Source organism: Mirounga leonina, unplaced genomic scaffold (assembly GCF_011800145.1).
Source record: "Mirounga leonina isolate KUSES-001 unplaced genomic scaffold, KU_Mleo_1.0 Mir_154, whole genome shotgun sequence".
NCBI lineage: Eukaryota > Metazoa > Chordata > Mammalia > Carnivora > Phocidae > Mirounga > Mirounga leonina.
The window spans coordinates 44,958,503-44,980,659 of NW_023270389.1; the positions used below are offsets into that span (position 1 = coordinate 44,958,503).

General features: G+C 37.9%; 1 protein-coding gene across 2 annotated transcripts in view; it reads right to left on the minus strand.

The window, feature by feature from the left end:
* Nucleotides 1-22,157, minus strand: part of TRMT1L (tRNA methyltransferase 1 like) — a 51,244-nt gene that overhangs the window by 12,619 nt on the left and 16,468 nt on the right. For both annotated transcript variants that reach the window (XM_035010666.1, XM_035010667.1), the window contains exons 8-10: nucleotides 13,609-13,858; nucleotides 12,996-13,208; nucleotides 10,702-10,892 (exon numbers count right to left, since the gene is read on the minus strand). In XM_035010666.1, the coding sequence (XP_034866557.1) occupies nucleotides 10,702-10,892; nucleotides 12,996-13,208; nucleotides 13,609-13,858 (654 nt within the window). The remainder of the gene's footprint in view (nucleotides 1-10,701; nucleotides 10,893-12,995; nucleotides 13,209-13,608; nucleotides 13,859-22,157) is intronic.

Sequence of the window (22,157 nt, forward strand, 5' to 3'; positions counted from 1 at the left end):
GAAGGAAGGAAGGAAGGAAGGAAGGAAGGAAGGAAGGAAGGAAGGAAAGAAAGAAAGAAAGAAAGAAGAAAGAGAGAAAGAGAGAAAGAAAAAAGGAAGGGAGGGAGGGAGGAAGGGAAGAAAAACAATCCCATTTACAGTTGCACTAAAAGTAATAAAATACCTAGGAATAAACTTAACCAAAGAAGTGAAGAACCTGTACTCTGAAAAATATAAAAGACTGATGAAAGAAACTGAAGATGACATAAAAAAGTGGAAAGGCATTCCATGCTCATGGACTGGAAGAACAAATATTGTTAAAATGTCCATACTATCCAAAGCAATCTACAGATTAAATGCAATCCCTATCAAAATACCAACAACATTATTTATTTATTTATTTTTAAAGATTTTATTTATTTATTTGAGAGAGAGAATGAGAGAGAGAGCACATGAGAGGGGGGAGGGTCAGAGGGAGAAGCAGACTCCCTGCCGAGCAGGGAGCCCGATGCGGGACTTGATCCAGGGACTCCAGGATCATGACCTGAGCCGAAGGCAGTCGCTTAACCAACTGAGCCACCCAGGCGCCCACCAACAACATTTTTTACAGAACTAGAACAATCCTAAAATTTGTACGGAACCACAAAAGATCCTGAGTAGCCAAAGCAATCTTGAAAAAGTAAAACAAAACCAGATGTATCACAATTCCAGATTTCAAGTGTTATTACAAAGCTGTAGTAATCAAAACAGTATGGTATCGACACAAAAACAGACACACAGATCAATGGAACAGAACAGAAAGCCCCGAAATAAACCCACAATTACACAGTCAATTAATCTTTGACAAAGGAGGCAAGAATATGTAATGGGAAAAAGACAGTCTCTTCAACAAATGGTGTTGGAAAAACTGGATAGCTACACGGAAAAGAATGAAACTGGTCCACCTTCTTACATCACACACAAAAATAAACTTAAAATGGATTAAGGACTTAAATGTGAGACAGGAAACCATAAAAATCCTAGAAGAGAGCGTAGGCAGTAATTTCTCTGAAATTGGTCATAACAACATCCTTCTAGATATGTCTGTCTCTTGAGGCAAGGCAAACAAAAGCAAAAATAAACTCCTGGACTACATCAAAATAAAAAGCTTCAAACAGGGTTGCTGGAGTGGTGGGGAGTGGGAGGGATGGGGTGGCTGGGTGACAGACATTGGGGAGGGTATGTGCTATGGTGAGCGCTGTGAATTGTGTAAGACTGATGAATCACAGACCTGTACCTCTGAAACAAATAATACATTATATGTTAAAAAAAAAAAAAAGAAGAAGATAGTAGGAAGGGAAAAATGAAGGGGGGGAAATCGGAGGGGGAGACAAACCATGAGAGACTATGGACTCTGAGAGGGGAAGGGGGGTGGGGAGATGGGTTAGCCTGGTGATGGGTACTAAAGAGGGCACATATTGAATGGAGCACTGGGTGTTATATGCAAACAATGAATCATGGAACACTACATCAAAAACCAATGATGTAATATATGGTGACTAACATCACAAAATAAAAAAAAATAAAAAATAAAAATAAAAATAAAAAGTTTGTGCACAGCAAAGGAAACAACCAATAAAACAAAAAGATAATCTACTGAGTGGGGGAAGATATGTGTAAATGATAAATCCAATAAAGGGTTAGTAACCAAAATATAGAAAGAACTTATATAACTCAACACCAAAACCCCCCAAATAACTTCCCCAAAATTAGGGGAAGACTTGACAGACCTTTCTCCAAAGAAGACATACGCATGGCCAATAGACACATGAAAATATGCTCAACATCACTCAGAGAAATGCAGATCAAAACCACAATGAGATAACACCTCACACCTGTTAGAATGGCTAAAATAAAAAACTCAAGAAACAACGTGGGTGAGGATGTGGAGAAAAAGGAACCCTTGTGCACTGTTGGTGGGAATGCAAACTGGTACAGCCACTAAGGAAAATAGCATGGAGGTTCCTCAAAAAATTAAAAATAGAGCTACCCTATGTTCACCCTACAATCCAGTAATCGCACTACTGGGCATCTACCCAAAGGATATGAAAACACTAATTTGAAGGGATATATGCACCCCTATGTTTACTGCAGCATTATTTATAATAGCCAAACTATGGAAACAGCCCAAGTGTCCACTGATAGATGAACGGATAAAGAAGATGTGATAAACACACAAACACATGCAAGAATATTATTCAGCCATAAGAATGAAATCTCACTATTTGCAACCTGTATGATTTAGAGTATAATTCTGAAGGAAATAAGCTAGTCAGAGAAAGACAAATATCATATGATTTCACTCATATGTGGAATTTAAGAAACAAATGAACAAAGGAAGAAAAAAAGACAAACCAAAAAACAGAATCTTAACTATAGAGAACAAACAGATGGTTACCAGAGGGAAGGTGGGACAGGAGATGTATGAAATAAGTGAAGGGGATTAGGAGTGCACTTGTCTTAGTGAGCACAGAGTAATGTATGGAACTGTTGGATCACTATATTGTACACCTGAAACTAATATAGCACTGTATGTTAACTATGCTGGAATTAAAAAAAAAAAATTCCCAGAACTGAAAAACTCAAGTTTCTTAAAGGTCTCACAGATTACCCAGGGACAGTGAACTAAAAAAGATGAATTAATACACATATTATCACAAAATTTTAGAATATTGGGTAAACAAAGGCTATGTTAAGACCATTCATAGGAGAAAAAAATCACAAAGGATTAAATATAAGAACAATAGCAAAGGGGTGCCTGGGTGGCTCAGTCAGTTGAGCATCAGTCAGACTCTTGGTTTCAGTTCAGGTCATTATCTCGGGGTCATGAGATGGAGCCCCAAGTTGGGCTCCATGCTCAGCGCTGAGTCTGCTTCAGATTCTTCCTAGCCCCTCCACCCCCCGCTCCTTCATCTGCTCCTGTGCACTCTCTCTCTCAAATAAATAAATAAAATCTTAAAAAAAAAGAAAGAAGAGCAGACTTCTCAATACTAATATTGGAGGCTAGAAGACAATGAAATAATAATACCTTAAGCATTCTGAAGAAAAACGATTTACAACCTACAATTCTATATGTGGCCACACAATCCTTCTCAGGAAGCTAAAGAAAAAAGTGCTCATTCAAAACAAGAAAACAGACAAAGATAATGGAAAAATATATTAAGGTTCAGATATAGGAGATTCATCAGGAGGAGAAAGCCAAAGCAAATTTCCAGGATGCCAGCTAAAGGCCTTCAGTGGACTTAAAAATAAACCACCCAAAGGAGAGCAGGAGCACTGTCTCCAGGGTGAAACTGGAACCCAAGGTTACCTGATGTACTTACCCCATATAGAAAGAAGCACTGAAACTGTAGCAGAGTTTAGGAATGGATTATGAAAAGTGAACATATACAAAAAAGGAAACAAAAACAGTAATTATTAATTCCAGAGTTATCAAAGAGTTGCATACAAAAAGAAACATTATGGCGGCATATTAACTGGTTCATCTGTGTTGAGGCAGCCTTCTAACATAGCAGCAAATGACCTCTGTCGCCTGGTATTTGTATGCTTGTGTAGTCCCCTTCTTCCCCTTCTTCTCAAGTGTGAGATCACTGGATCTAGTTCATTTCTAATTACTAAAATAGGGCAAAAATGATGGATGTATTAGATTAGGTTATGAAAGACCATGACTTCTGTCTTGCTTTCTCTCTGGTTCTTGCTGGATCATTCTGACGAAGCAAGCTGCCATGTTGTGAGCTGCTGGATGAAGAGGAATGTATGATTAGGAACTGAGGAAGCCTCTGAGCAGCCAGCAAAGTGCTGAGGTCTTCAGTCTAACAACCTACAAGGATCTGAATCTAGGCCATAGCCATGTGAATAAACTTGTAAGGAGATCCTTCCCCAGTCAGGCTTCGATTGCAGCCTTGGCAAACACCTTAACCACAGCCTTGTGAGGGACCCTGAGCTAGTGGACCCAGCTAAGCCATGTCCAGATTCTTAATTCAGAAAAACTATGAGATAATAGTTGTTTTAAGTCATTAAATGTTGGAGTATTTTGTTACACAGCAATAGATAACTAATACAACTTGTGAACAATAATTTTATATTTATAAAAATATAAACACTGAATAATGATTTAGCTAACACTAGAGAGTGGAAGCACATGCATGTAACAGGGTTGGTTTAAGAAGCTGAATACTCTTCTTCCATGGAAGGAAGTTATAGGTAGTTTAAGCATGCCATTTAGAAACAGGGATGTAAATATTAGAAGAAACAGCTGTGAGATTTTAGCTGACAACTTTAGGGAGTACGGCAGGGATCTTTATTTCATTAAGACTATGGAACTGAGGCGCCTGGGTGGCTCAGTTAAGCGTATGCCTTCGGCTCAGGTCAAGATTCTGGGGTCCTGGGATCGAGCCCCACATCAGGCTCCCTGCTCAGCAGGGAGTCTGCTTCCCCTCCCTCTGTGCTCTCTCTCTCTCTCTCTCGCTCTCTCAAATAAAAAAAAAGACTAGGGAACTAGTTGACTTTTAAAAGATGTGTTACAAGTTGATAAAATTATAGAAATTTCTAAGTGAGCTGACTTCTTTAAAAGACATACTCATTTACACTCTTTAAGTCCTACCTGACTGCAAGCAAAATGCAGAAAATAAATCATTTCCTTACAGCAATTTATTTATTTTTTTTATTTTTTATTTTTTTTTTAAAGATTTTATTTATTTATTCATGAGAGACAGAGAGAGAGAGGCAGAGGGAGAAGCAGGCTCTCAAGGAGCAGGGAGCCTGATGTGGGACTCAATCCCAGGACTCCGGGATCATGACCTGAGCTGAAAGCAGACGCTTAACCATCTGAGCCACCCAGGTGCCCTACAGCAATTTATTAAGTCAAAAATCCTTGGGGTGCCTGGGTAGCTCAGCTGGTTTCTGCCTTCGGCTCGGGTCATGATCCCAGGGTCCTAGGATCAGGCCCTACATTGGAGTCTTCCTGCTTAGCAGGGAGCCTACTTCTCCCTCTTCCTCTGCCACTCTCTCTCTCTCTCTCAGATAAATAAATAAAAATCTTTAAAAAAATCCTTTAAAATGTTTGTTTAAAAAAAAACTACTGTAGGTAAAAGTCTAAAAGTATAAAGCAAAATGAAAGACTTCTGTCAGAGAAGAAAAGGGGTTAGATTTTTATGGATTTGGGATCAAATTTGGGCAGAGTGTATTTGACTTTAGCTACTTGTTGATAATGTAAAACACAATACAGTGAGAGATGAAAGATAAAAAATTCAATGTAAGAACTGATTCATCATTTCTAAGTCAAGAATACCATCAGTAATACTGGGTATAAGGTAAAATGAAACACTGAGATTCTTCTTTTTTTAATGTGAGGTGAAATCCACATGACTGCTATCCTTTTAAACACTTAGGATGTCTATTATTTTTTATATGAGGGAAACCTGAATTAGGAAAAATGAAAAAAGAAACCACAGGCCACTAAACCATTTTCTTAGTTATCCAGGAGAACCAAAACTTTCCAAAGTTTCATCAAAGATATTTCTGAAAACCTGCATTATATTTTATTCATTTATTTTTAAATATTTTATTTTTTTTAAAGATTTATTTATTTTGGAGAGAGAGAGAGAGAGAGAGAGCACACACCCACGTGCACAAGTGGGAGAAGGAGAGAGAACCCCAAGCCTGCTGCAGGACTCGATCTTACAACCCTGAGATCATGACCTGAGCTGAAACCAAGAGTTGGATGGTCAACTGACTGAGCCACCCAGACGCCCCTTTTATTTTTAAGTAATCTCTACACCCAACGTGGGGCTCGAACTTACAACCCTGAGATCAAGAGTTGCAAGCTCCACTGACTGAGTCAGCCAAGTGCCCCAAAAACCTGTATTTTAAAAAGCCAGAGTGGATTCTTTAACTCTTCTGATTCTGTTATATTAAAAACAAGATTAGGATGGTGGGCTGAGCATTGAAACCCAACTTCTTTTTTTTTTTCCAACTTCTCTTCTTATTCTAAATCTCTAGATATGACAGAAAAGATTTTTTTTTTTAAGATTTTATTTATTTGACAGAGAGAGAGGGAGTGCGAGCACAAGCAGGGGGAGTCGCAGTCAGAGGGAGAAGCAGACGCCCCCCTCCCCCCAGCTGGAGCACAGAGCCTGACGACATGAGGCTCAATCCCAGGACACTAGGATCATGACCTGAGCTGAAGGCATCTTAACCGACTGAGCCACCCAGGTGACCCAGAAAAGATACTTTTATGAATAATTCCTAGATAGTGCCAGCACACATCCCAAATTGTTCCGTACTTTCTGAAAGCCTAAAAGCTGAGACATCATACTACTGGAAAGAAAACCACACTGGAGAGAATAGCTATTAGAGGCAGAAAGAGCCTTAGGAGGATATTCGAACTTACAATGAAAAGATGAGTGCAACCAGAGTGGCTCTAGAGCAACAGCTGCAGGGGTCGTTTAGAAAACTGTACTTGAAACAGCTGATTATATTACTCTAATTCATGATTAGTACATTACAGACAATATCTGCCTCCAGTTTGAGGTGATGAAGATGGGTTTAGGTTGGAGAAGCAAGACAGTGCCCTACGTCTGATGAAAAATACTCATCTACAGACTCCGAAAGCTCAATGAATTCCAATTAGGATAAATATAAAGAGATCCACTCAGACATATTGTAACTAAACTGCTGAAAGCCACAAAGAGAAAATCTTGAAAGCAGTAAGAGAAAAATAATTTATCAAGTACAAGGGAACAAAAATACAAGGACTGACTTCTCATCAGAAATAATGGAGGCCAAAGGGCACTGAATGCTTATATTCAAAGTGCTGAAAGAAAAAAACTCCTGTCAACCAGTAATTCTACATTCAGAAAAAATATCCTTTAAAAAGGAAGGTGAAATAAAGACATCACTAGATAAATAAAAACTGGGAGAGTCTGTTGCAGAAATAGTAAAGGAGGTTCTTCAGGTTGAAAGGAAATGAAATAGAGTAACTTGAATAAAATAGGACTAAAGAGCACTGGAAAGGTAATTATGTGGGTAACTATAAAAGATACGTGTGTGTGTGTGTATTCTCTCTTTTCCTGTCTTAATTTCTTTGAAAATCATAATATTTAAAAAATAAATATAATACTATATTGTTTGATTGGATCACCATAGATGTAATTAATATAAGACAAAAATAGCCTATAAGGGGAGAGGAACATAAAATTACCTTAGAGCAAAGTTGCTAGCTTTTGTCAGTCTTCAGTCAATATTAACCTGAGGTAGCTCAAGATAAGTTAAAGGTGTATACTGTTAATCCCTGGAGAAACCATTAAGAAAATAACTGAAAAATATATAGCAAAAAAATCAGCAGAGGAATTAAGAGGACACACTAAAAATATGTCCAACATTAAAAAAGGCAACAAAGGTGAAATAGAACAACAAAAAGACGTAAAAGACATAAAAACAAATAGCAAAAGAGTAGACATAAAGCCAACCATTTCAATAATGACATTTAGTAGGAACTGTCTAAAACGCTCATCAAGGGGCGCCTGGGTGGCTCAATTGTTAAGCGTCTGCCTTTGGCTCGGGTCATGATCAGGGTCCTGGGATCGAGCCCCGCATGGGGCTCCCTGCTCAGTGGGAAGCCTGCTTCTCCTTCTCCCACTCCCCGTGCTTGTGTTCCCTCTCTCGCTGTGTCTCTGTCAAATAAATAAAATCTTAAAAAAATAAAATAAAATAAAACTCTCATCAAAAGGCAGAAATGATGAGACTGGATAAAAAAGTAAGATCAAAGATGACACTTACGGGGGTGCCTGGGTGGCTCAGTCGGTTAAGCGTCTGCCTTTGGCTCAGGTCATGATCCCAGAGTCCTGGGATCGAGCCCCGCATCGGGCTCCCTGCTCAGTGGGGAGCCTGCTTCTCCCTCTCTCTCTGCTGCTCCCCCTGCTTGTGCTCTATCCCTCTCTCTCTCTCAAATAAATTATAAAATCTTAAAAATTTTTTTTAAAAAGATGACACTTATGGATTGAAAGTAAAAGGATGAGAAAAATATATATGTCAATAGTAACTACAAAGTCATGTTTATATTAATATCAGATAATATAAGCTTTCAGACAAATACCACAGAGATAAAAATGGATATTTCATAATGGTAAAAGGGCCATACATGAAGAATATAAAACAATTACAAATCTGTCTGAACATTTCTAGAGATAAAATGATAGTTAAAGACAGGCTAAGGAATTCTAGCATAGACATAATAATACAAAGGTAAGACAAATATTAGAATTAAATAAATATTTAAGAAAACTCTCTTAAAATGAAAGATTTGAAACTCTGAAGGGGTACACCGTGATTTAGGAACACTTATCCTAAAAAGATATACCCCAGTAAAGTTACTGGACTTCAAAAATAAATATTCCTTTGGGCAGCCAGGCAAAATAATCATGTCACATGAAAGAAGGAAAAGTTACTATAATATTCAGTGACAGATGACAACATAAACACTTTTACAAGGCACTCAAAGAAACTCTAAACTCTTTTAAGTATAAAGGCTATGGGTAGTGAGCTTTAAACATGCAAGACATCAAGCAGTATTCTGCCCACTCTTGACTAAACTCAGAAAGTTAGATTTAGTAAATTAAGAGATGATTAGAGAAATTATGGCAAAAAGAGTGATGATGATTATTAAACACGTTTAATGTATAGATTTTATTGGCACAATAGAATATAAATGTTACATATTCTAATAACATATAAATGGTATAATGAGCACAAACTGGGAAGGGAAAATGGAAAATGGGAGGGTGATTACCTCATTTATGATGCCAAGAAGCCAAACTATATTACTTAAAACCAAAACAATTCAAATTTTGGAATACATATTTACTACTACAAAAGTAAAACATTAAGAAAGGTAATAAATGAACAACAGGACAGATAAACCAGTATCTAAGGTAGTCAAGAGAGAAGTCAGAAAGAACAAGTATTAAAAATTAAAAAAAGAGAATATAACCACAGAAACCAAGAAAATTAAAAAGAACCATTAGATACCACTTGCCTCAACTCTATGTAAATAATTCAGAAAAGCTAAAGCTATCCTGTTCCCAACAACTGAAAAGGAAAAAAAAAGGGCAAAGTTCCAAATTCTTTCCAAGTTTAAACAGATTCCAAAGCCCAATCAAAATTATGCTAAAAAGGAAAACTATACACCATCTCATTTATGAATATTAAAACAAAATTTAAAAAATTAACAAATAGAATCTATCTTAAGAAAATACTTCCTGACCGAGTAGTTTATTCTAGAAGGGCAGAATGGTTCAATACTGGGAAATTTTATTAAAACTAATCAAATCAATAGACCTAAGAAGAAACACCACATAATCATCTCCACAGGTGCTGAAATACATGACAAAATTCAGCATCTTTGCTAAAATACAATAAAACTGGAAATGAAGGATACTTTCTTAACATGAAAAACGATAGGTATCTCAGATCCATGCTTGAATCAGAAAGGACCAGAGAGAACTAAAGCAACATGACAGGATGCCTTCCATTCTCACTAACACTGTAGCAAAAGTACTTGCACAAATGAAAAGCATACTAGGTTATGAGGAAATCTGAAAATCACAACAGTATCTATCCTCCTTAATAAAATCAAAATAAAATACTAGCTGTCTATTCATTTACTCTTTTATTAAGAAAAAAGGAAGATCCTTTACCAGGAACACTCCAAAAATAGAGCTTTGAAGAGGGACTGCTGTAACAGATATTAAACACTAAAGAGCCTCTGTAATCAAAATAGTGCAATAGAGGTGTATGAATAGATATTCAACCACTGGAACAGAATAGAAAATCCAGAAACAAACTCAAATATATTCTTTAGTATAAGAAAAAAATGGTATTCTCACATTGGTGGAGAAAGGTGAATTATTCAATAGAACATAACCTACCCTGAATATAGAAACATGAAAATTCTTTCTAAATATAGACAAAATCCAGAATACATAAAATTCAATTAACTTTATAACAGCAACAACAAACTTATGCATATGAAAGATGAAAAAAAACAGATTTCAACAGAATTCACAAAATGAGAAAAAATATTTGCAACTCATATCACAAGGGTTAAACTCTAATATGTAAGGAATTCTTAAAAATCCATACTAAAACATGCCAAGAACCTAACAGAAAACAATGGGCATCTGTTTCTATGCCCCAGAAAAGCAAAACAGAAACAGCTTTGTAAGGGCATAAGCTTCATCTTTTTCTTTGATCCCCATGCCTGGCATATAGTAGAGGCTCAGTAAATGTTTACTGAAGGAATTTTATAACGGATGGTTTTTATATTAAGCCAGAAACATGATAATTATTTTTATAAAATTAGTGATTTGAAACACCCTAGACAAAGAAGTAATCTGACTTATGTTCCTAAAATTAGTGGCAGTGGAAACTAAGTTATTTCTATATGTTTCAAAAGAGGGCAGAGCTAGAGAGCATAAATTGTAGAGCATGAGTAAATAACTTTAATAAACTCACACGAATGTCTTGTCTGTTGATGAAAGGAAATCCAGTATAGGAAATAAAGTTAGCACTGTAATCTTTAAAATCAAAGGACAACAATATGTGTAATTAGGGATGTGATAATGACTTATTCATTGGAGGCTTATACATAAACACAATATACAGTCAAGAGAAATCTGAATTTACCTTCTACCATATTACCATCCTTCTGAAAAATTCTCTCTTCACACCACTGACAATGGATCAGGTACTGAATCTTCTTGGCTGTCTCATCTGCAGAGGTAGGCCCCCTCAAAACTCTCACGACAACCAACACAAAATGTTCCAGAGCCACTGCAAACAGTACCTCAATGCCTTTGTTACATCGGGCTGCAGCTCTGGAAAGAAATTTTTCAAGTTATTTTGGGGGCTTATCATTTTTCTTTGTTTGGCATTATATTGACAATACTAACCTGGACAGGAAACCATGGATGGGTTATGGGAAAATAAGGAAAGTTCAATTCTTAGTAGCAGTGTTTTTAAAAAATCATTGCTGTAACTTTTACACAAACTGAAACACGGGTAACAAAGGATGCTTGGCAGAATCTTTAGTAACTAGACAATCTCCATTATGGTATCCTCTCAGTGAGACTACATCCTGATTTTCAGTGTCACTTTGTTTCTTGTCATCACCACCACCCTTCTTCCTTTTTATCTACTCTTTTCTATAAAAGCTTCTTCCAAACAATGATTACTGAGGACTAACTACATGCAGGCTAGTATGTGCTGAATGTTCAGTGAAAAATGAATAGGCAAAGTTTTTGCCACTATTAATTTTATAGACTTCTGGATTAAATTCTAATTGATACACCATTTATGTACTTAGTTTTCCCTCTGCAGTTGTATGTACTTAGTTCATATGTATTAATTTCAACTTGTTGATATTACATCATAAACATTTTTAAGTATATACAATAGGTCCTTGGTGTGTATACATACTGGATATCAGAGTTTTCAGATAGTTAGGAATAACACCAAAGGTATATGAAGTCTACTATAATCCGTAATATGTTGAGGTAGGAATTTCAATCTAAATGCTGTGAACCCAGTGTTGAGGCTAGTGAATGAACTGGCTAATCATGCATTATCTATACTCTCAGGGTCAATATATATTATATTCTTCTTCTAGCAGAATATTCTGATTAAAGTGGGTGCTCAAAAAAAGAAAAAGCCTTTCTTTAACTGTTTAGAAATCCTGATGAAAAACAGAACTTTTTGTTTTGTAGGTAAGATCATTTTGCAGAATCAAGTTTATAAGCCATCATTTTAAAAGTTTATTTATGTTTATTTTTATTTTTGTTTTAGTAATCTCCACTCAATATGGGGTCTGAACTCACGACCCCGAGATCAAGAGTTACATGCTCCATCGATCGAGCCAGCCAGGCACCCCTATAAAGCCATCATTTTATTCAAACTATGTAAATAAAGGAAATGAAACAGACATAAAACAAACGATTTTTTGGGTGCTGGGGTGGCTCAGTCGGTTGAGCTCCAACTCTTGATTTCGGCTCAGGTCATAATCTCAGGGTTGTGGGATTGTGCCCCGCACTGGGCTCCATGCTTGGTGCAGAATCTGCTTGAGATTTTTCTCTCCCTCTGCTCGAGCTCTCTCCCTCCCCTCCCTCTAAAAAAAATAAATAATTAATTAATTAATTAAAAAAATCAAATCAATCAATCTTAAAAAAACACCAAAAAAACAAAAACAAATTTTTCTGGGCACTTAGGTGTCCGACTTTTGAGCTCAGCTCAGGTCTTAATCTCAGGGTCATGAGCTCAAGCCCTGTGTTGTGCTCCATGCTGGGCATGGCACCTACTTAAAAATGAATAAATAAATATAAAATAAACTCCACCCACAAAACCCCGAATTTTTCTAAATCTAAAAACAACGTTTGCATTTTCTTTTCATGGTGCTATCCCCCATCTACCCTACATTGTTAAAATAACTGATTTGACATTAACTTTCATTTTTATCTCTTCTTTCTTAATTTTTTTATTAACTTTTTTTTTCAATTAACATATAACGTATTATTTGTTTCAGGGGTACAGGTCTGTGATTCATCAGTCTTACACAACTTACAGCACTCACCATAGCACATACCCTCCCCAGTGTCCATCACCCAGCCACCCCATCCCTCCCACTCCACCCCCCACTCCAGCAACCCTCAGTTTGTTTCCTGAGATTAAGAGTCTCTTATGGTTTGTCTCCCTCTCTTAAACTAATTTTAATAAAACTTTTCATTGGAGAGTAAACTATTTTAGGCACAAAACTTTTAAATCAAATTATAACAAAAACGTTAGATTATGAAACAAATCAAGATTATGGACACGAATACAGAATTTGCACTTTGTGCATATTTTGAAAAATGCAACTGGCACTTTTTGTAATATTATCTCTATCATATATCCAAAACATACTAGGTACGTTGTTGTCAATCTGGTACCTTGCCACTGCAGCTACAACAATTCTGGCCGCTAGTTCCTTGTAATATTCAGTTCGGACAATATTACAGCCGTAGTGACGCCGGGCAACATGCTGTGCCTTGGCATATAAAGAACTGATATCTGTAGAAGTCACTGAAACTATGCCAAGGTTTCTTATATTTCTGAATGCAGAATCTAGATAGTTCACAGATGTTCCAAAAGGGTCTAGGTGTCTAAAATCAGAAAGAATACATATTTAAAATCTTACTAGTAATCAAAATGGTACCACTATCATTATGTCTAATGATAAAATTCCATGGATTCAAAAGTACTTTACAAATCAATTTTAAATATATAATTCTGTTTTTAAATTAAGTAATAAAATGATCATATGATACGTCAGACATATAAAAGTGAATCAGGCTTAGAAGAAAATTGTCATGCCTGGGAATTTTATTTCAAATGCTAGAAAATGTACTTATTGCATTCCTTAGGCCAATGGAAAAAACTGTATTAATGCAAATAAACAAACAACAGGCTTAGTCCCCCCACCAAAAATCCAGGCCAGTTTAGAAAGTGACAAACACACGCACACATACACAAAAAGTGACACAGCAAATTTTTTTCACTTACATGAAATCAAAGGATCTCAAATGCATCAGTACATTGGCGTCCATTTTGGTCACCTTAATATTACCAAGGTCTTCCTCTCCTTCTTCAAGAATATCATCACTCTCTTCCTTTTCCTTACTGTCCACCACCACTTTCAATTTGTTTAAATGGCAGTTTTCCTGAATCAGTGTCACAGAGTTCTCATTCAAGTCATTAATTGTAACCTTAACTGCACTTCCAAGATGTTTTGCCCATTGTAATCCCATTATCCCTTAAAAGAAATGTGAAGGAAAATGAATTTTAAATTATAGTAATTAAAGAATAAAAACAGTATATAATAAATATTTTATAAAAACAAAACCAAACTGTTTCAAAATCTTAATATTTTCATAAATAATTCTTTTTTTACTTTCTCACTACAAAGCCTCTGAAGAAAAGTTACCACACACACACACACACGCACACACAAAATGTGCCTAACAGATTTTCATTAATACTTTTTCTAAAGCTTTTCTGTAACACGTATTCAAATAAAATAACCATATTTGTTCTGATTATTTTGGGGAATAGGTTTTCTTTGTAAAAATTTCTTACAATGGAATGCTTTTTTCAAACAAAATCTTACAGAGAAACCCAATATACAATATGAGTAAGAGTGGAGTTACTCTGCTTGGGGGATGGGAAGTTGAAACTCCTCCTGCTGCAGTTTACCTAATGCCCCAAAATACGAAAACAACTTTAGTGGACCACCATTTTTTCAACCATTTTTTCAAACACTGTACAACAGCATCATTGTGAGTTAAACAAAACAACTCTGTATATGTAAGCAAATGATCAGGAATTCAGACAAAGAAAGTCTCTCCTCACAGGCTCCCTACACCTCCTGGATTAGCGCTGTAAGGGCCATTCATTGCAATACAGGAGATGGTGGCACAGGCCCAGCCGCTGCGAATTAGAACCCTCTCTGTGCTACAAGTCCTGGCCAAAGTCTCCACTCACGTGCCTCATAAACGTAAACATTTAACATCTACTATGTGCCACGGTCTTTACAAATATTTTCAGGTTCTCATAACAAGCTTGTGATTAGTTCTAATATTCACATTTTTAGAGATGGGAAAGCATGCAAACTGACTGCTATGAACTGATTTAAGTTTACAAAGGAACATTACAAGAAAGGACTGAAAAGCTCAGACATTAGCTTTAATGATTTCAGGTGACAAAATAGTTCATTGCAGCAGTATTCACCATAGCCAAGACATGGAAACGTTAAGTGTCCACTGATGGATAAAGAAAATGTGATATATGCACACACACACAAAATTACTATTCAGCCATAAAAAAGAAGAAAATCCTGCCACTTATGACATCATGGATGGACCACTGGGGCACTATGTTCAGTAAAATGTCTGAGAAAGACAAATACTGTATGATCGCACTTATATGTGGAATCTAAAAAAAACCAAACTCATAGAAAGAGATCAGATTTGTAGGTTGCCAGAGGTGGGGGTGGGGTGGGGGATAGAGGGTGGAAGAATTGGGTGAAGATGGTCAAGAGTCCAAAGAAGATATACAGATGGCCAACAGACACATGAAAAGATGCTCAACATCACTAATGATGAGTAAAATGTAAATAAAAATGAGATATCATCCTTACACCTGTGAGAATGGCTACAATCAAAAAGACAACTGTTGGAGGGAGGAGCAAGATGGCAGAGGAGTAGGAGACCTAAATTTCGACTGGTCCCAGGAATTCACCTAGATACTTACCAAACCATTCAGAACACCTACAAACTCAACAGACCGAAGAAAAGAATAGCAGCAATTCTACGAACAGAAAAGCGACCACTTTCTGGAAGGTAGGACGTGTGGAGAAGTGAATCTGAGGCGATATATGGGAAGATAAGACCACGGGGGAGGGAGCCTCCGTCAGCCGCTACTGGCAAGTGATAGAGCCGCGGGACACAAAATCGGAACTTTTAGAAGTCCGCTCCACTGAGGAACGTCGCTCCACTGGCTAAGCAGGGGGTGGAACCCTAGCTGGGACAGTATGGTCTCAGGACCCTCGGGGTCACAGAAAGACCGGGGGTGCCTGAGTGTGGCAGAGCTCCCAGGTATTGGAACAGGGAAGCCAGCTGCAGAGATGGAGCCGAGGCGCGGGCTCTCAGCTTGGGGTTGCCATAAACCGTGATCCACGGCACAGTCGGGCCACTGCTCTTCCAGCAGGGACCCAACAAGTGGCAGATCTGGGGAGATTCCCCTTCCTCCCCCAGGAGGAGCGGCGCAGCAGCGCACCGCAGGGATCTGCTGGGTTTGGAGACTCCACACAGGGTCCAGTGCCAGGGAAAGAAACACTCGGTCACAGGCCGGGGGAGCACAGAGTGCAGCCGGAGACCGGGGAGATGGGAGTGACTGACTGCTTTTCCCTGGAGGTGCACTGAGGAGTGGGGCCCCGAGTTCTCAGCTCCTCCTGGACCAGAGATTGGGAGGCCGCCATTCCTCACTCTCATCCTTCAAAGCTGTACGGAAAGCTTGCAGGGAACAAAAGCTCCTGAGGGCAAACCCGAGCAGATGACTTAGCCTGGACTCGGCAAGGGCGGGGCAATTCCACCTCTGGCAAAGACATTTGGGAACCACGGCAAAAGGCCCCTCCCCCAGAAGATCAGCAAGAACAGCCAGCCAAGACCAAGTTTACTGACCAATGAGAATGGCAGAACTCCAGCACTAGGGGAACACAGCACATAAAACTCATGGATTTTTTCCCATGATCCTTTAGTTTTTCAAAGTTAATTTTTAAAATTTTCTTTATTTTTTCTTCTATTTTTTAGTTGAATTTTTCTTCTTTCCTTTTTCAACCAACATCTTATCAATTCCTTTTTTAAAACCTTTTTTAATTTTCATTTTTACAGTCATATTCTATCCCTTCATTGTAGTTAACCTTATTTTTTGTATATATATATGTTTTTCTTTCTTTAAAATTTTGTGATACAGTTTCCTCTAACAGACCAAAATATACCCTAAATCTAGTGTAAGACGTTGGCCTAGTCTCCTGCCTGATCACATTCTCTTTTTTCAACCAACTTCTTAACAATTTCTTTTTAAAAATCTTTTTTAATTTTCATCTTTACAGTCATATTCCATCCCTTCATCGTACATACCCTTATTTTTTTATATATATATAAGATTTCTTTAAAATTTTGGGAAGCAATTTCTTCTAACAGACCAAAATACACCCAAAATCTAGTGTGTGGCTCTGTTCTATTAACCAGCCTGATCATATTCATTTTCCTTCTTTTTTTTTTCCCTTTCTTTTCCCCCGCTTTCGGGTCTCTTCTGATTTGTTTAGCGTATATTTTTCTGGGGTCGTTGTTACTGTTAGCATTTTGTTCTCTTATCCATCTATTCTCCTCTGGACAAAATGACAACACGGAAAAACTCACCTCTAAAAAAAGAACAAGAGGCAGTACTGACTGCCAGGGACCTAATCAATACGGACATTAGTAAGATGTCTGAACTAGAGTTCAGAATGACCATTATAAAGACACCAGCTGGGCTTGAAAAAAGCATAGAAGAGGGGCACCTGGGTGGCTAAGTCAGTTAAGTGTCTGCCTTTGGCTTGGGTCATGATCCTGGGGTCCTGGGATCAAGCCCTGCATCAGGCTCCTTGCTCAGCGGGAGTCTGCTTCTCCCTCTCCCTTTGCCCCTCCCCTGCTTGTCTCTTTCTATGTCAAATAAATAAATTAAATCTTTACGGAAAAAAAAAAGAAAAAGAAAAAAGCATAAAAGATATTAGAGAATCCCTTTCTGGAGAAATAAAAGAACTAAAATCTAACCAAGTCGAAATCAAAAAGGCTATTAATGAGGTGTAATCAAAAATGGAGGCTCTAACTGCTAGGATAAATGAGGCAGAAGAGAGAATTAGTGATACAGAAGACCAAATGATGGAGAATAAAGAAGCTGAGAAAAAGAGAGATAAACAATTACTGGATCACGAGGGCAGAATTCGAGAGATAAGTGATCCATAAGACGAAACAATATTAGAATAATTGGGATCCCAGAAGAAGAAGAAAGAGAGAGAGGGGCAGAAGGCATACTGGAGCAAATTACAGCAGAGAACTTCCCTAATTTGGGGAAGGAAACAGGCATCAAAATCCAGGAGGCAAAAAGAACCCCTCTCAAAATCAATAAAAATAGGTCAACACCCTGACATCTAATAGTAAAACTTACAAGTCTCAGAGAGGAAGAGAAAATCCTGAAAGCAGCTCGGGACAAGAGGTCTGCAACTACAATGGTAGAAACATTAGAAGGGCAACAGACCTATCCACAAAACCTGGCAGGCCACAAAGGACTGGCATGATAGAGTACTAAATGAGAAAAATATGCAGCCAAGTATACTATATCCAGCTAGGCTGTCACTGAAAATAGGAGAGGTAAAAAGCTTCCAGGACAAACAAAAACTAAAAGAACTCACAGACATGAAGCCAGCCCTACAAGAAGTATTGAAAAGGGTCCTATAAGCAAAGAGGGAGCCTAAAAGTAACACAGACCAGAAAGGAACAGACACAATATACAGTAACAGTCATCTTACAGCAATAAAATGGCACTAAATTCCTATCTTTCCATAGTTACCCTGAATGTAAGTGGGCTAAATGCCCCAATCAAAAGACACAGGATAACAGATTGGATTAAAAAACAAGACCCATTAATATGCTGTCTGCAAGAGACTCATTTTAGACCCAAAGACACCCCCAGATTGAAAGTGAGGGGGTGGAAAACCATTTACCATGCTAATGGACACCAAAAGAAAGCTGAGGTGGCAATCCTTATATCAGACAAATTAGATTTTAAACCCAAGACTATAATAAGAGATGAGGAAGGACACTGTATCATACTTAGATGGTCTATCCAACAAGATCTAACAATTGTAATTATTTATGCACCTAACATGGGAGCAGCCAATTATATAAGCCAATTAATAACAAAATCAAAGAAACACATTGACAACAATACAATAATAGTAGGGGACTTTAACACCCCCCTCACTGAAATGGACAGATCATCTAAGCAAAAGATCAACAAGGAAATAAAGACTTTAAATGAGGGGCGCCTGGGTGGCTCAGTCGTTAAGCGTCTGCCTTCGGCTCAGGTCATGATCCCAGGGTCCTGGGATCGAGCCCCGCATCGGGCTTCCCGCTCGGCGGGAGGCCTGCTTCTCCCTCTCCCACTCCCCCTGCTTGTGTTCCCTCTCGCTGTCTCTCTCTCTGTCAAAAAAATAAATAAAATCTTAAAAAAAAAAAAAAAAGACTTTAAATGACACACTGGACCAAATGGACTTCACAGATATATTCAGAACATTCCATCCCAAAGCAACAGAATACACATTCTTCTCTAGTGCCCATGGAACATTCTCCAGAATAGATCACATCCTAGGTGACAAATCAGGTCTCAACCAGTACCAAAAGACTGGGATCATTCCCTGCCTATTTTCAGACCACAATGCTTTGAAACTAGAACTCAAATCATGACAGAAAAGTTGGAAAAAACTCAAATACATGGAGGCTAAAGAGCATCCTACTAAAGAATGAATGGGTCAACCAGGAAATTAAAAAATAATTAAAAAAAATTCATGGAAACAAATGAAAATGAAAACACAACCATTCAAAATCTTTGGGATGCAGCAAAGGCAGTCCTAAGAGGAACATATATAGCAATACAAGCCTTTCTCAAGAAATAAGAAAGGCCCCAAATACACAACCTAACCCTACACCTAAAGGAGCTGGAGAAAGAACAGCAAATAAAGCCTGAACCCAGCAGGAGAAGAGATATAATAAAGATCAGAGCAGAAATCAATGAAATAGAAACCAAAAGAACAGTAGAACAGATCAACGAAACTGGGAACTGGTTCTTTGAAAGAATTAACAAGATTGATAAACCCCTGGCCAGACTTATCAAAAAGAAAAGAGAAAGGACCCAAATCAATAAAATCATGAATGAAAGAGGAGAGATCACAACCAACACCAAAGAAATACAAACAATTATAGGAACATATTATGAGCAACAATATGCCAGCAAATTAGACAATCTGAAAGAAATGGATGCATTCCTAGAGATGTATCAACTACTAAAACTGAAGCAGGAAGAGACAGAAAACCCGAACACACCTATAACCACTAAGGAAATTGAAGCAGTAATCAAAAATCTCCCAACAAACAAGAGCCCAGGGCCAGATGGCTTCCCAGGGGAATTCTACATTTAAAGAAAAATTAAATACATATTCATCTGAAACTGTTCCAAAAAACAGAAATGGAAGGAAAACTTCCAAACTCATTTTATGAGGCCAGCATTACCTTGATCCCAAAACCAAAGACTCCATCAAAAAGGAGAACTACAGACCAATATCCCTGATGAACATGGATGCAAAAATTCTCATCAAGATACTAGCCAACAGAATCCAACAGTACATTAAAAGGATTATTCACCACGACCAAGTGGGATTTATTCCTGGGCTGCAAGGTTGGTTCAACATCTGCAAATCAATCAACGTGATACATTAATAAAAGAAAGAACAAGAACCATATGGTCCTCTCAATAGATGCAGAAAAAGCATCTGACAAAGTACAGCATCCATTCTTGATTAAAACTCTTCACAGTGTAGGGATAGAGGGTACATACCTCAATATCATAAAAGCCATCTATGAAAAACCCACAGCGAATATCATACTCAATGGGGAAAAACTGAGAGCTATTCCCCTAAGGTCAGGAACATGGCAGGGATGTCCATTATCACCACTGCTATTCAACATAGTACTAGAAGTCCTAGCCTCAGCAATCAGACAACAAAAAGAAATAAAAGGCATCTGAATCGGCAAAGAAGTAGTCAAACTCTCACTCTTTGCAGATGATATGGTATCATCTCCAAAGAGTGAGAGTAATAATCCTAAAATTTGTACAGAACCAGAAAAGACCCCAAATAGCCAGAGGAATGTTGAAAAAGAAAAGCAAAGCTGGTGGCATCACAATTCCGGACTTCAAGCTCTATAACAAACTGTAACCATTAAGACAGTATGGTACTGGCACAAAAACAGACACACAGATCAATGGAACAGAATAGAGAGCCCAGAAATGGACCCTCAACTCTATGGTCAACTAATCTTCGACAAAGCAGGAAAGAATGTACAGTGGAAAAAAAACAGTCTCTTCAACAAATGGTGTTGGGAGAATTGGACAGCCACATGCAGAAGAATGAAACTGGACCATTTCTTTACACCACACACAAAAATAGACTCAAAATGGATGAAAGACCTAAATGTGAGATAGGAATCCATCAAAATCCTTGAAAAGAACACAGGCAGCAAGCTCTTCGACCTCAGCCGCAGCAACTTCTTCCTAGAAACATCACCAAAGGCAAGGGTAGCAAGGGCAAAAATGAACTATTGGGACTTCAAGATAAAAAGCTTTTGCACAGCAAAGGAAACGGTCAACAAAACGAAAAGACAACCGACAGAATGGGAGAAGATAATTGCAAATAACATATCAGTTAAAGGGCTAGTATCCAAAATCTATAAACAACTTCTCAAACTCAACACTCAAAGAATAATCCAATCAAGAAATGGGCAGAAGACATGAACAGACATTTCTGCAAAGAAATCCAAATGGCCAACAGACACATGAAAAAGTGCTCAACATCACTTGGCATCAAGGAAATACAAATCAAAACCACCTCACACCAGTCAGAATGGCTAAAATTAACAAGTCAGGGAATAACAGATGTTGGTGAGGATGTGGAGAAAAGGGAACCCTCCTACACTGTTGGTGGGAATGCAAGCTGGTGCAGCCACTCTGGAAAACAGTATGGAGGTTCTTCAAAAAGTTGAAAATAGAGCTACCATATGACCCAGCAATTGCACTATTGGGTATTTACCCCAAAGATACAAATGTAGTGATCCGAAGGGGCCTGTGCACCCCAATGTTTATAGCAGCAATGTCCACAATAGCCAAACTATGGAAAGAGCCTAGATGTCCATCAACAGATGAATGGATAAAGAAGATGTGGTATATATATATAATGGAATATTATGCAGCCATCAAAAATCTGAAATCTTGGCCATTTGCAACGATGTGGATGGAACTAGAGGGTATTATGCTAAGCGAAATAAGTCAATTAGAGAAAGACAATTATCATATGATCTCACTGATATGAAGAACTGAGAAACAAGACAGAGGATCATAGGGAAAAGAAGGGAAAAATGAAACAAGATGAAACCAGAGAGGAAGACAAACCGTAAGAGACAATCTGAGGAAACAAACTGAGGGTTGCTGGAGTGGTGGGGGTGGGAGGGATGGGGGGGCTGGGTGATGGACAATGGGGACGGTATGTACTATGGTGAGCGCTGTGAATTGTGTTAAGACTGATGAATCACAGACTTGTACCCCTGAAACAAATAATACATTATATGTTAATAAAAATAATTTAAAAAGAAAAAAGAAAACAGCTGGTGAGGACGCAAAGAAAAACGAACCCTCATTCACTGTTTGTGAGAATGTAAATTGCTGCGGCCACTGTGGGAACCAGT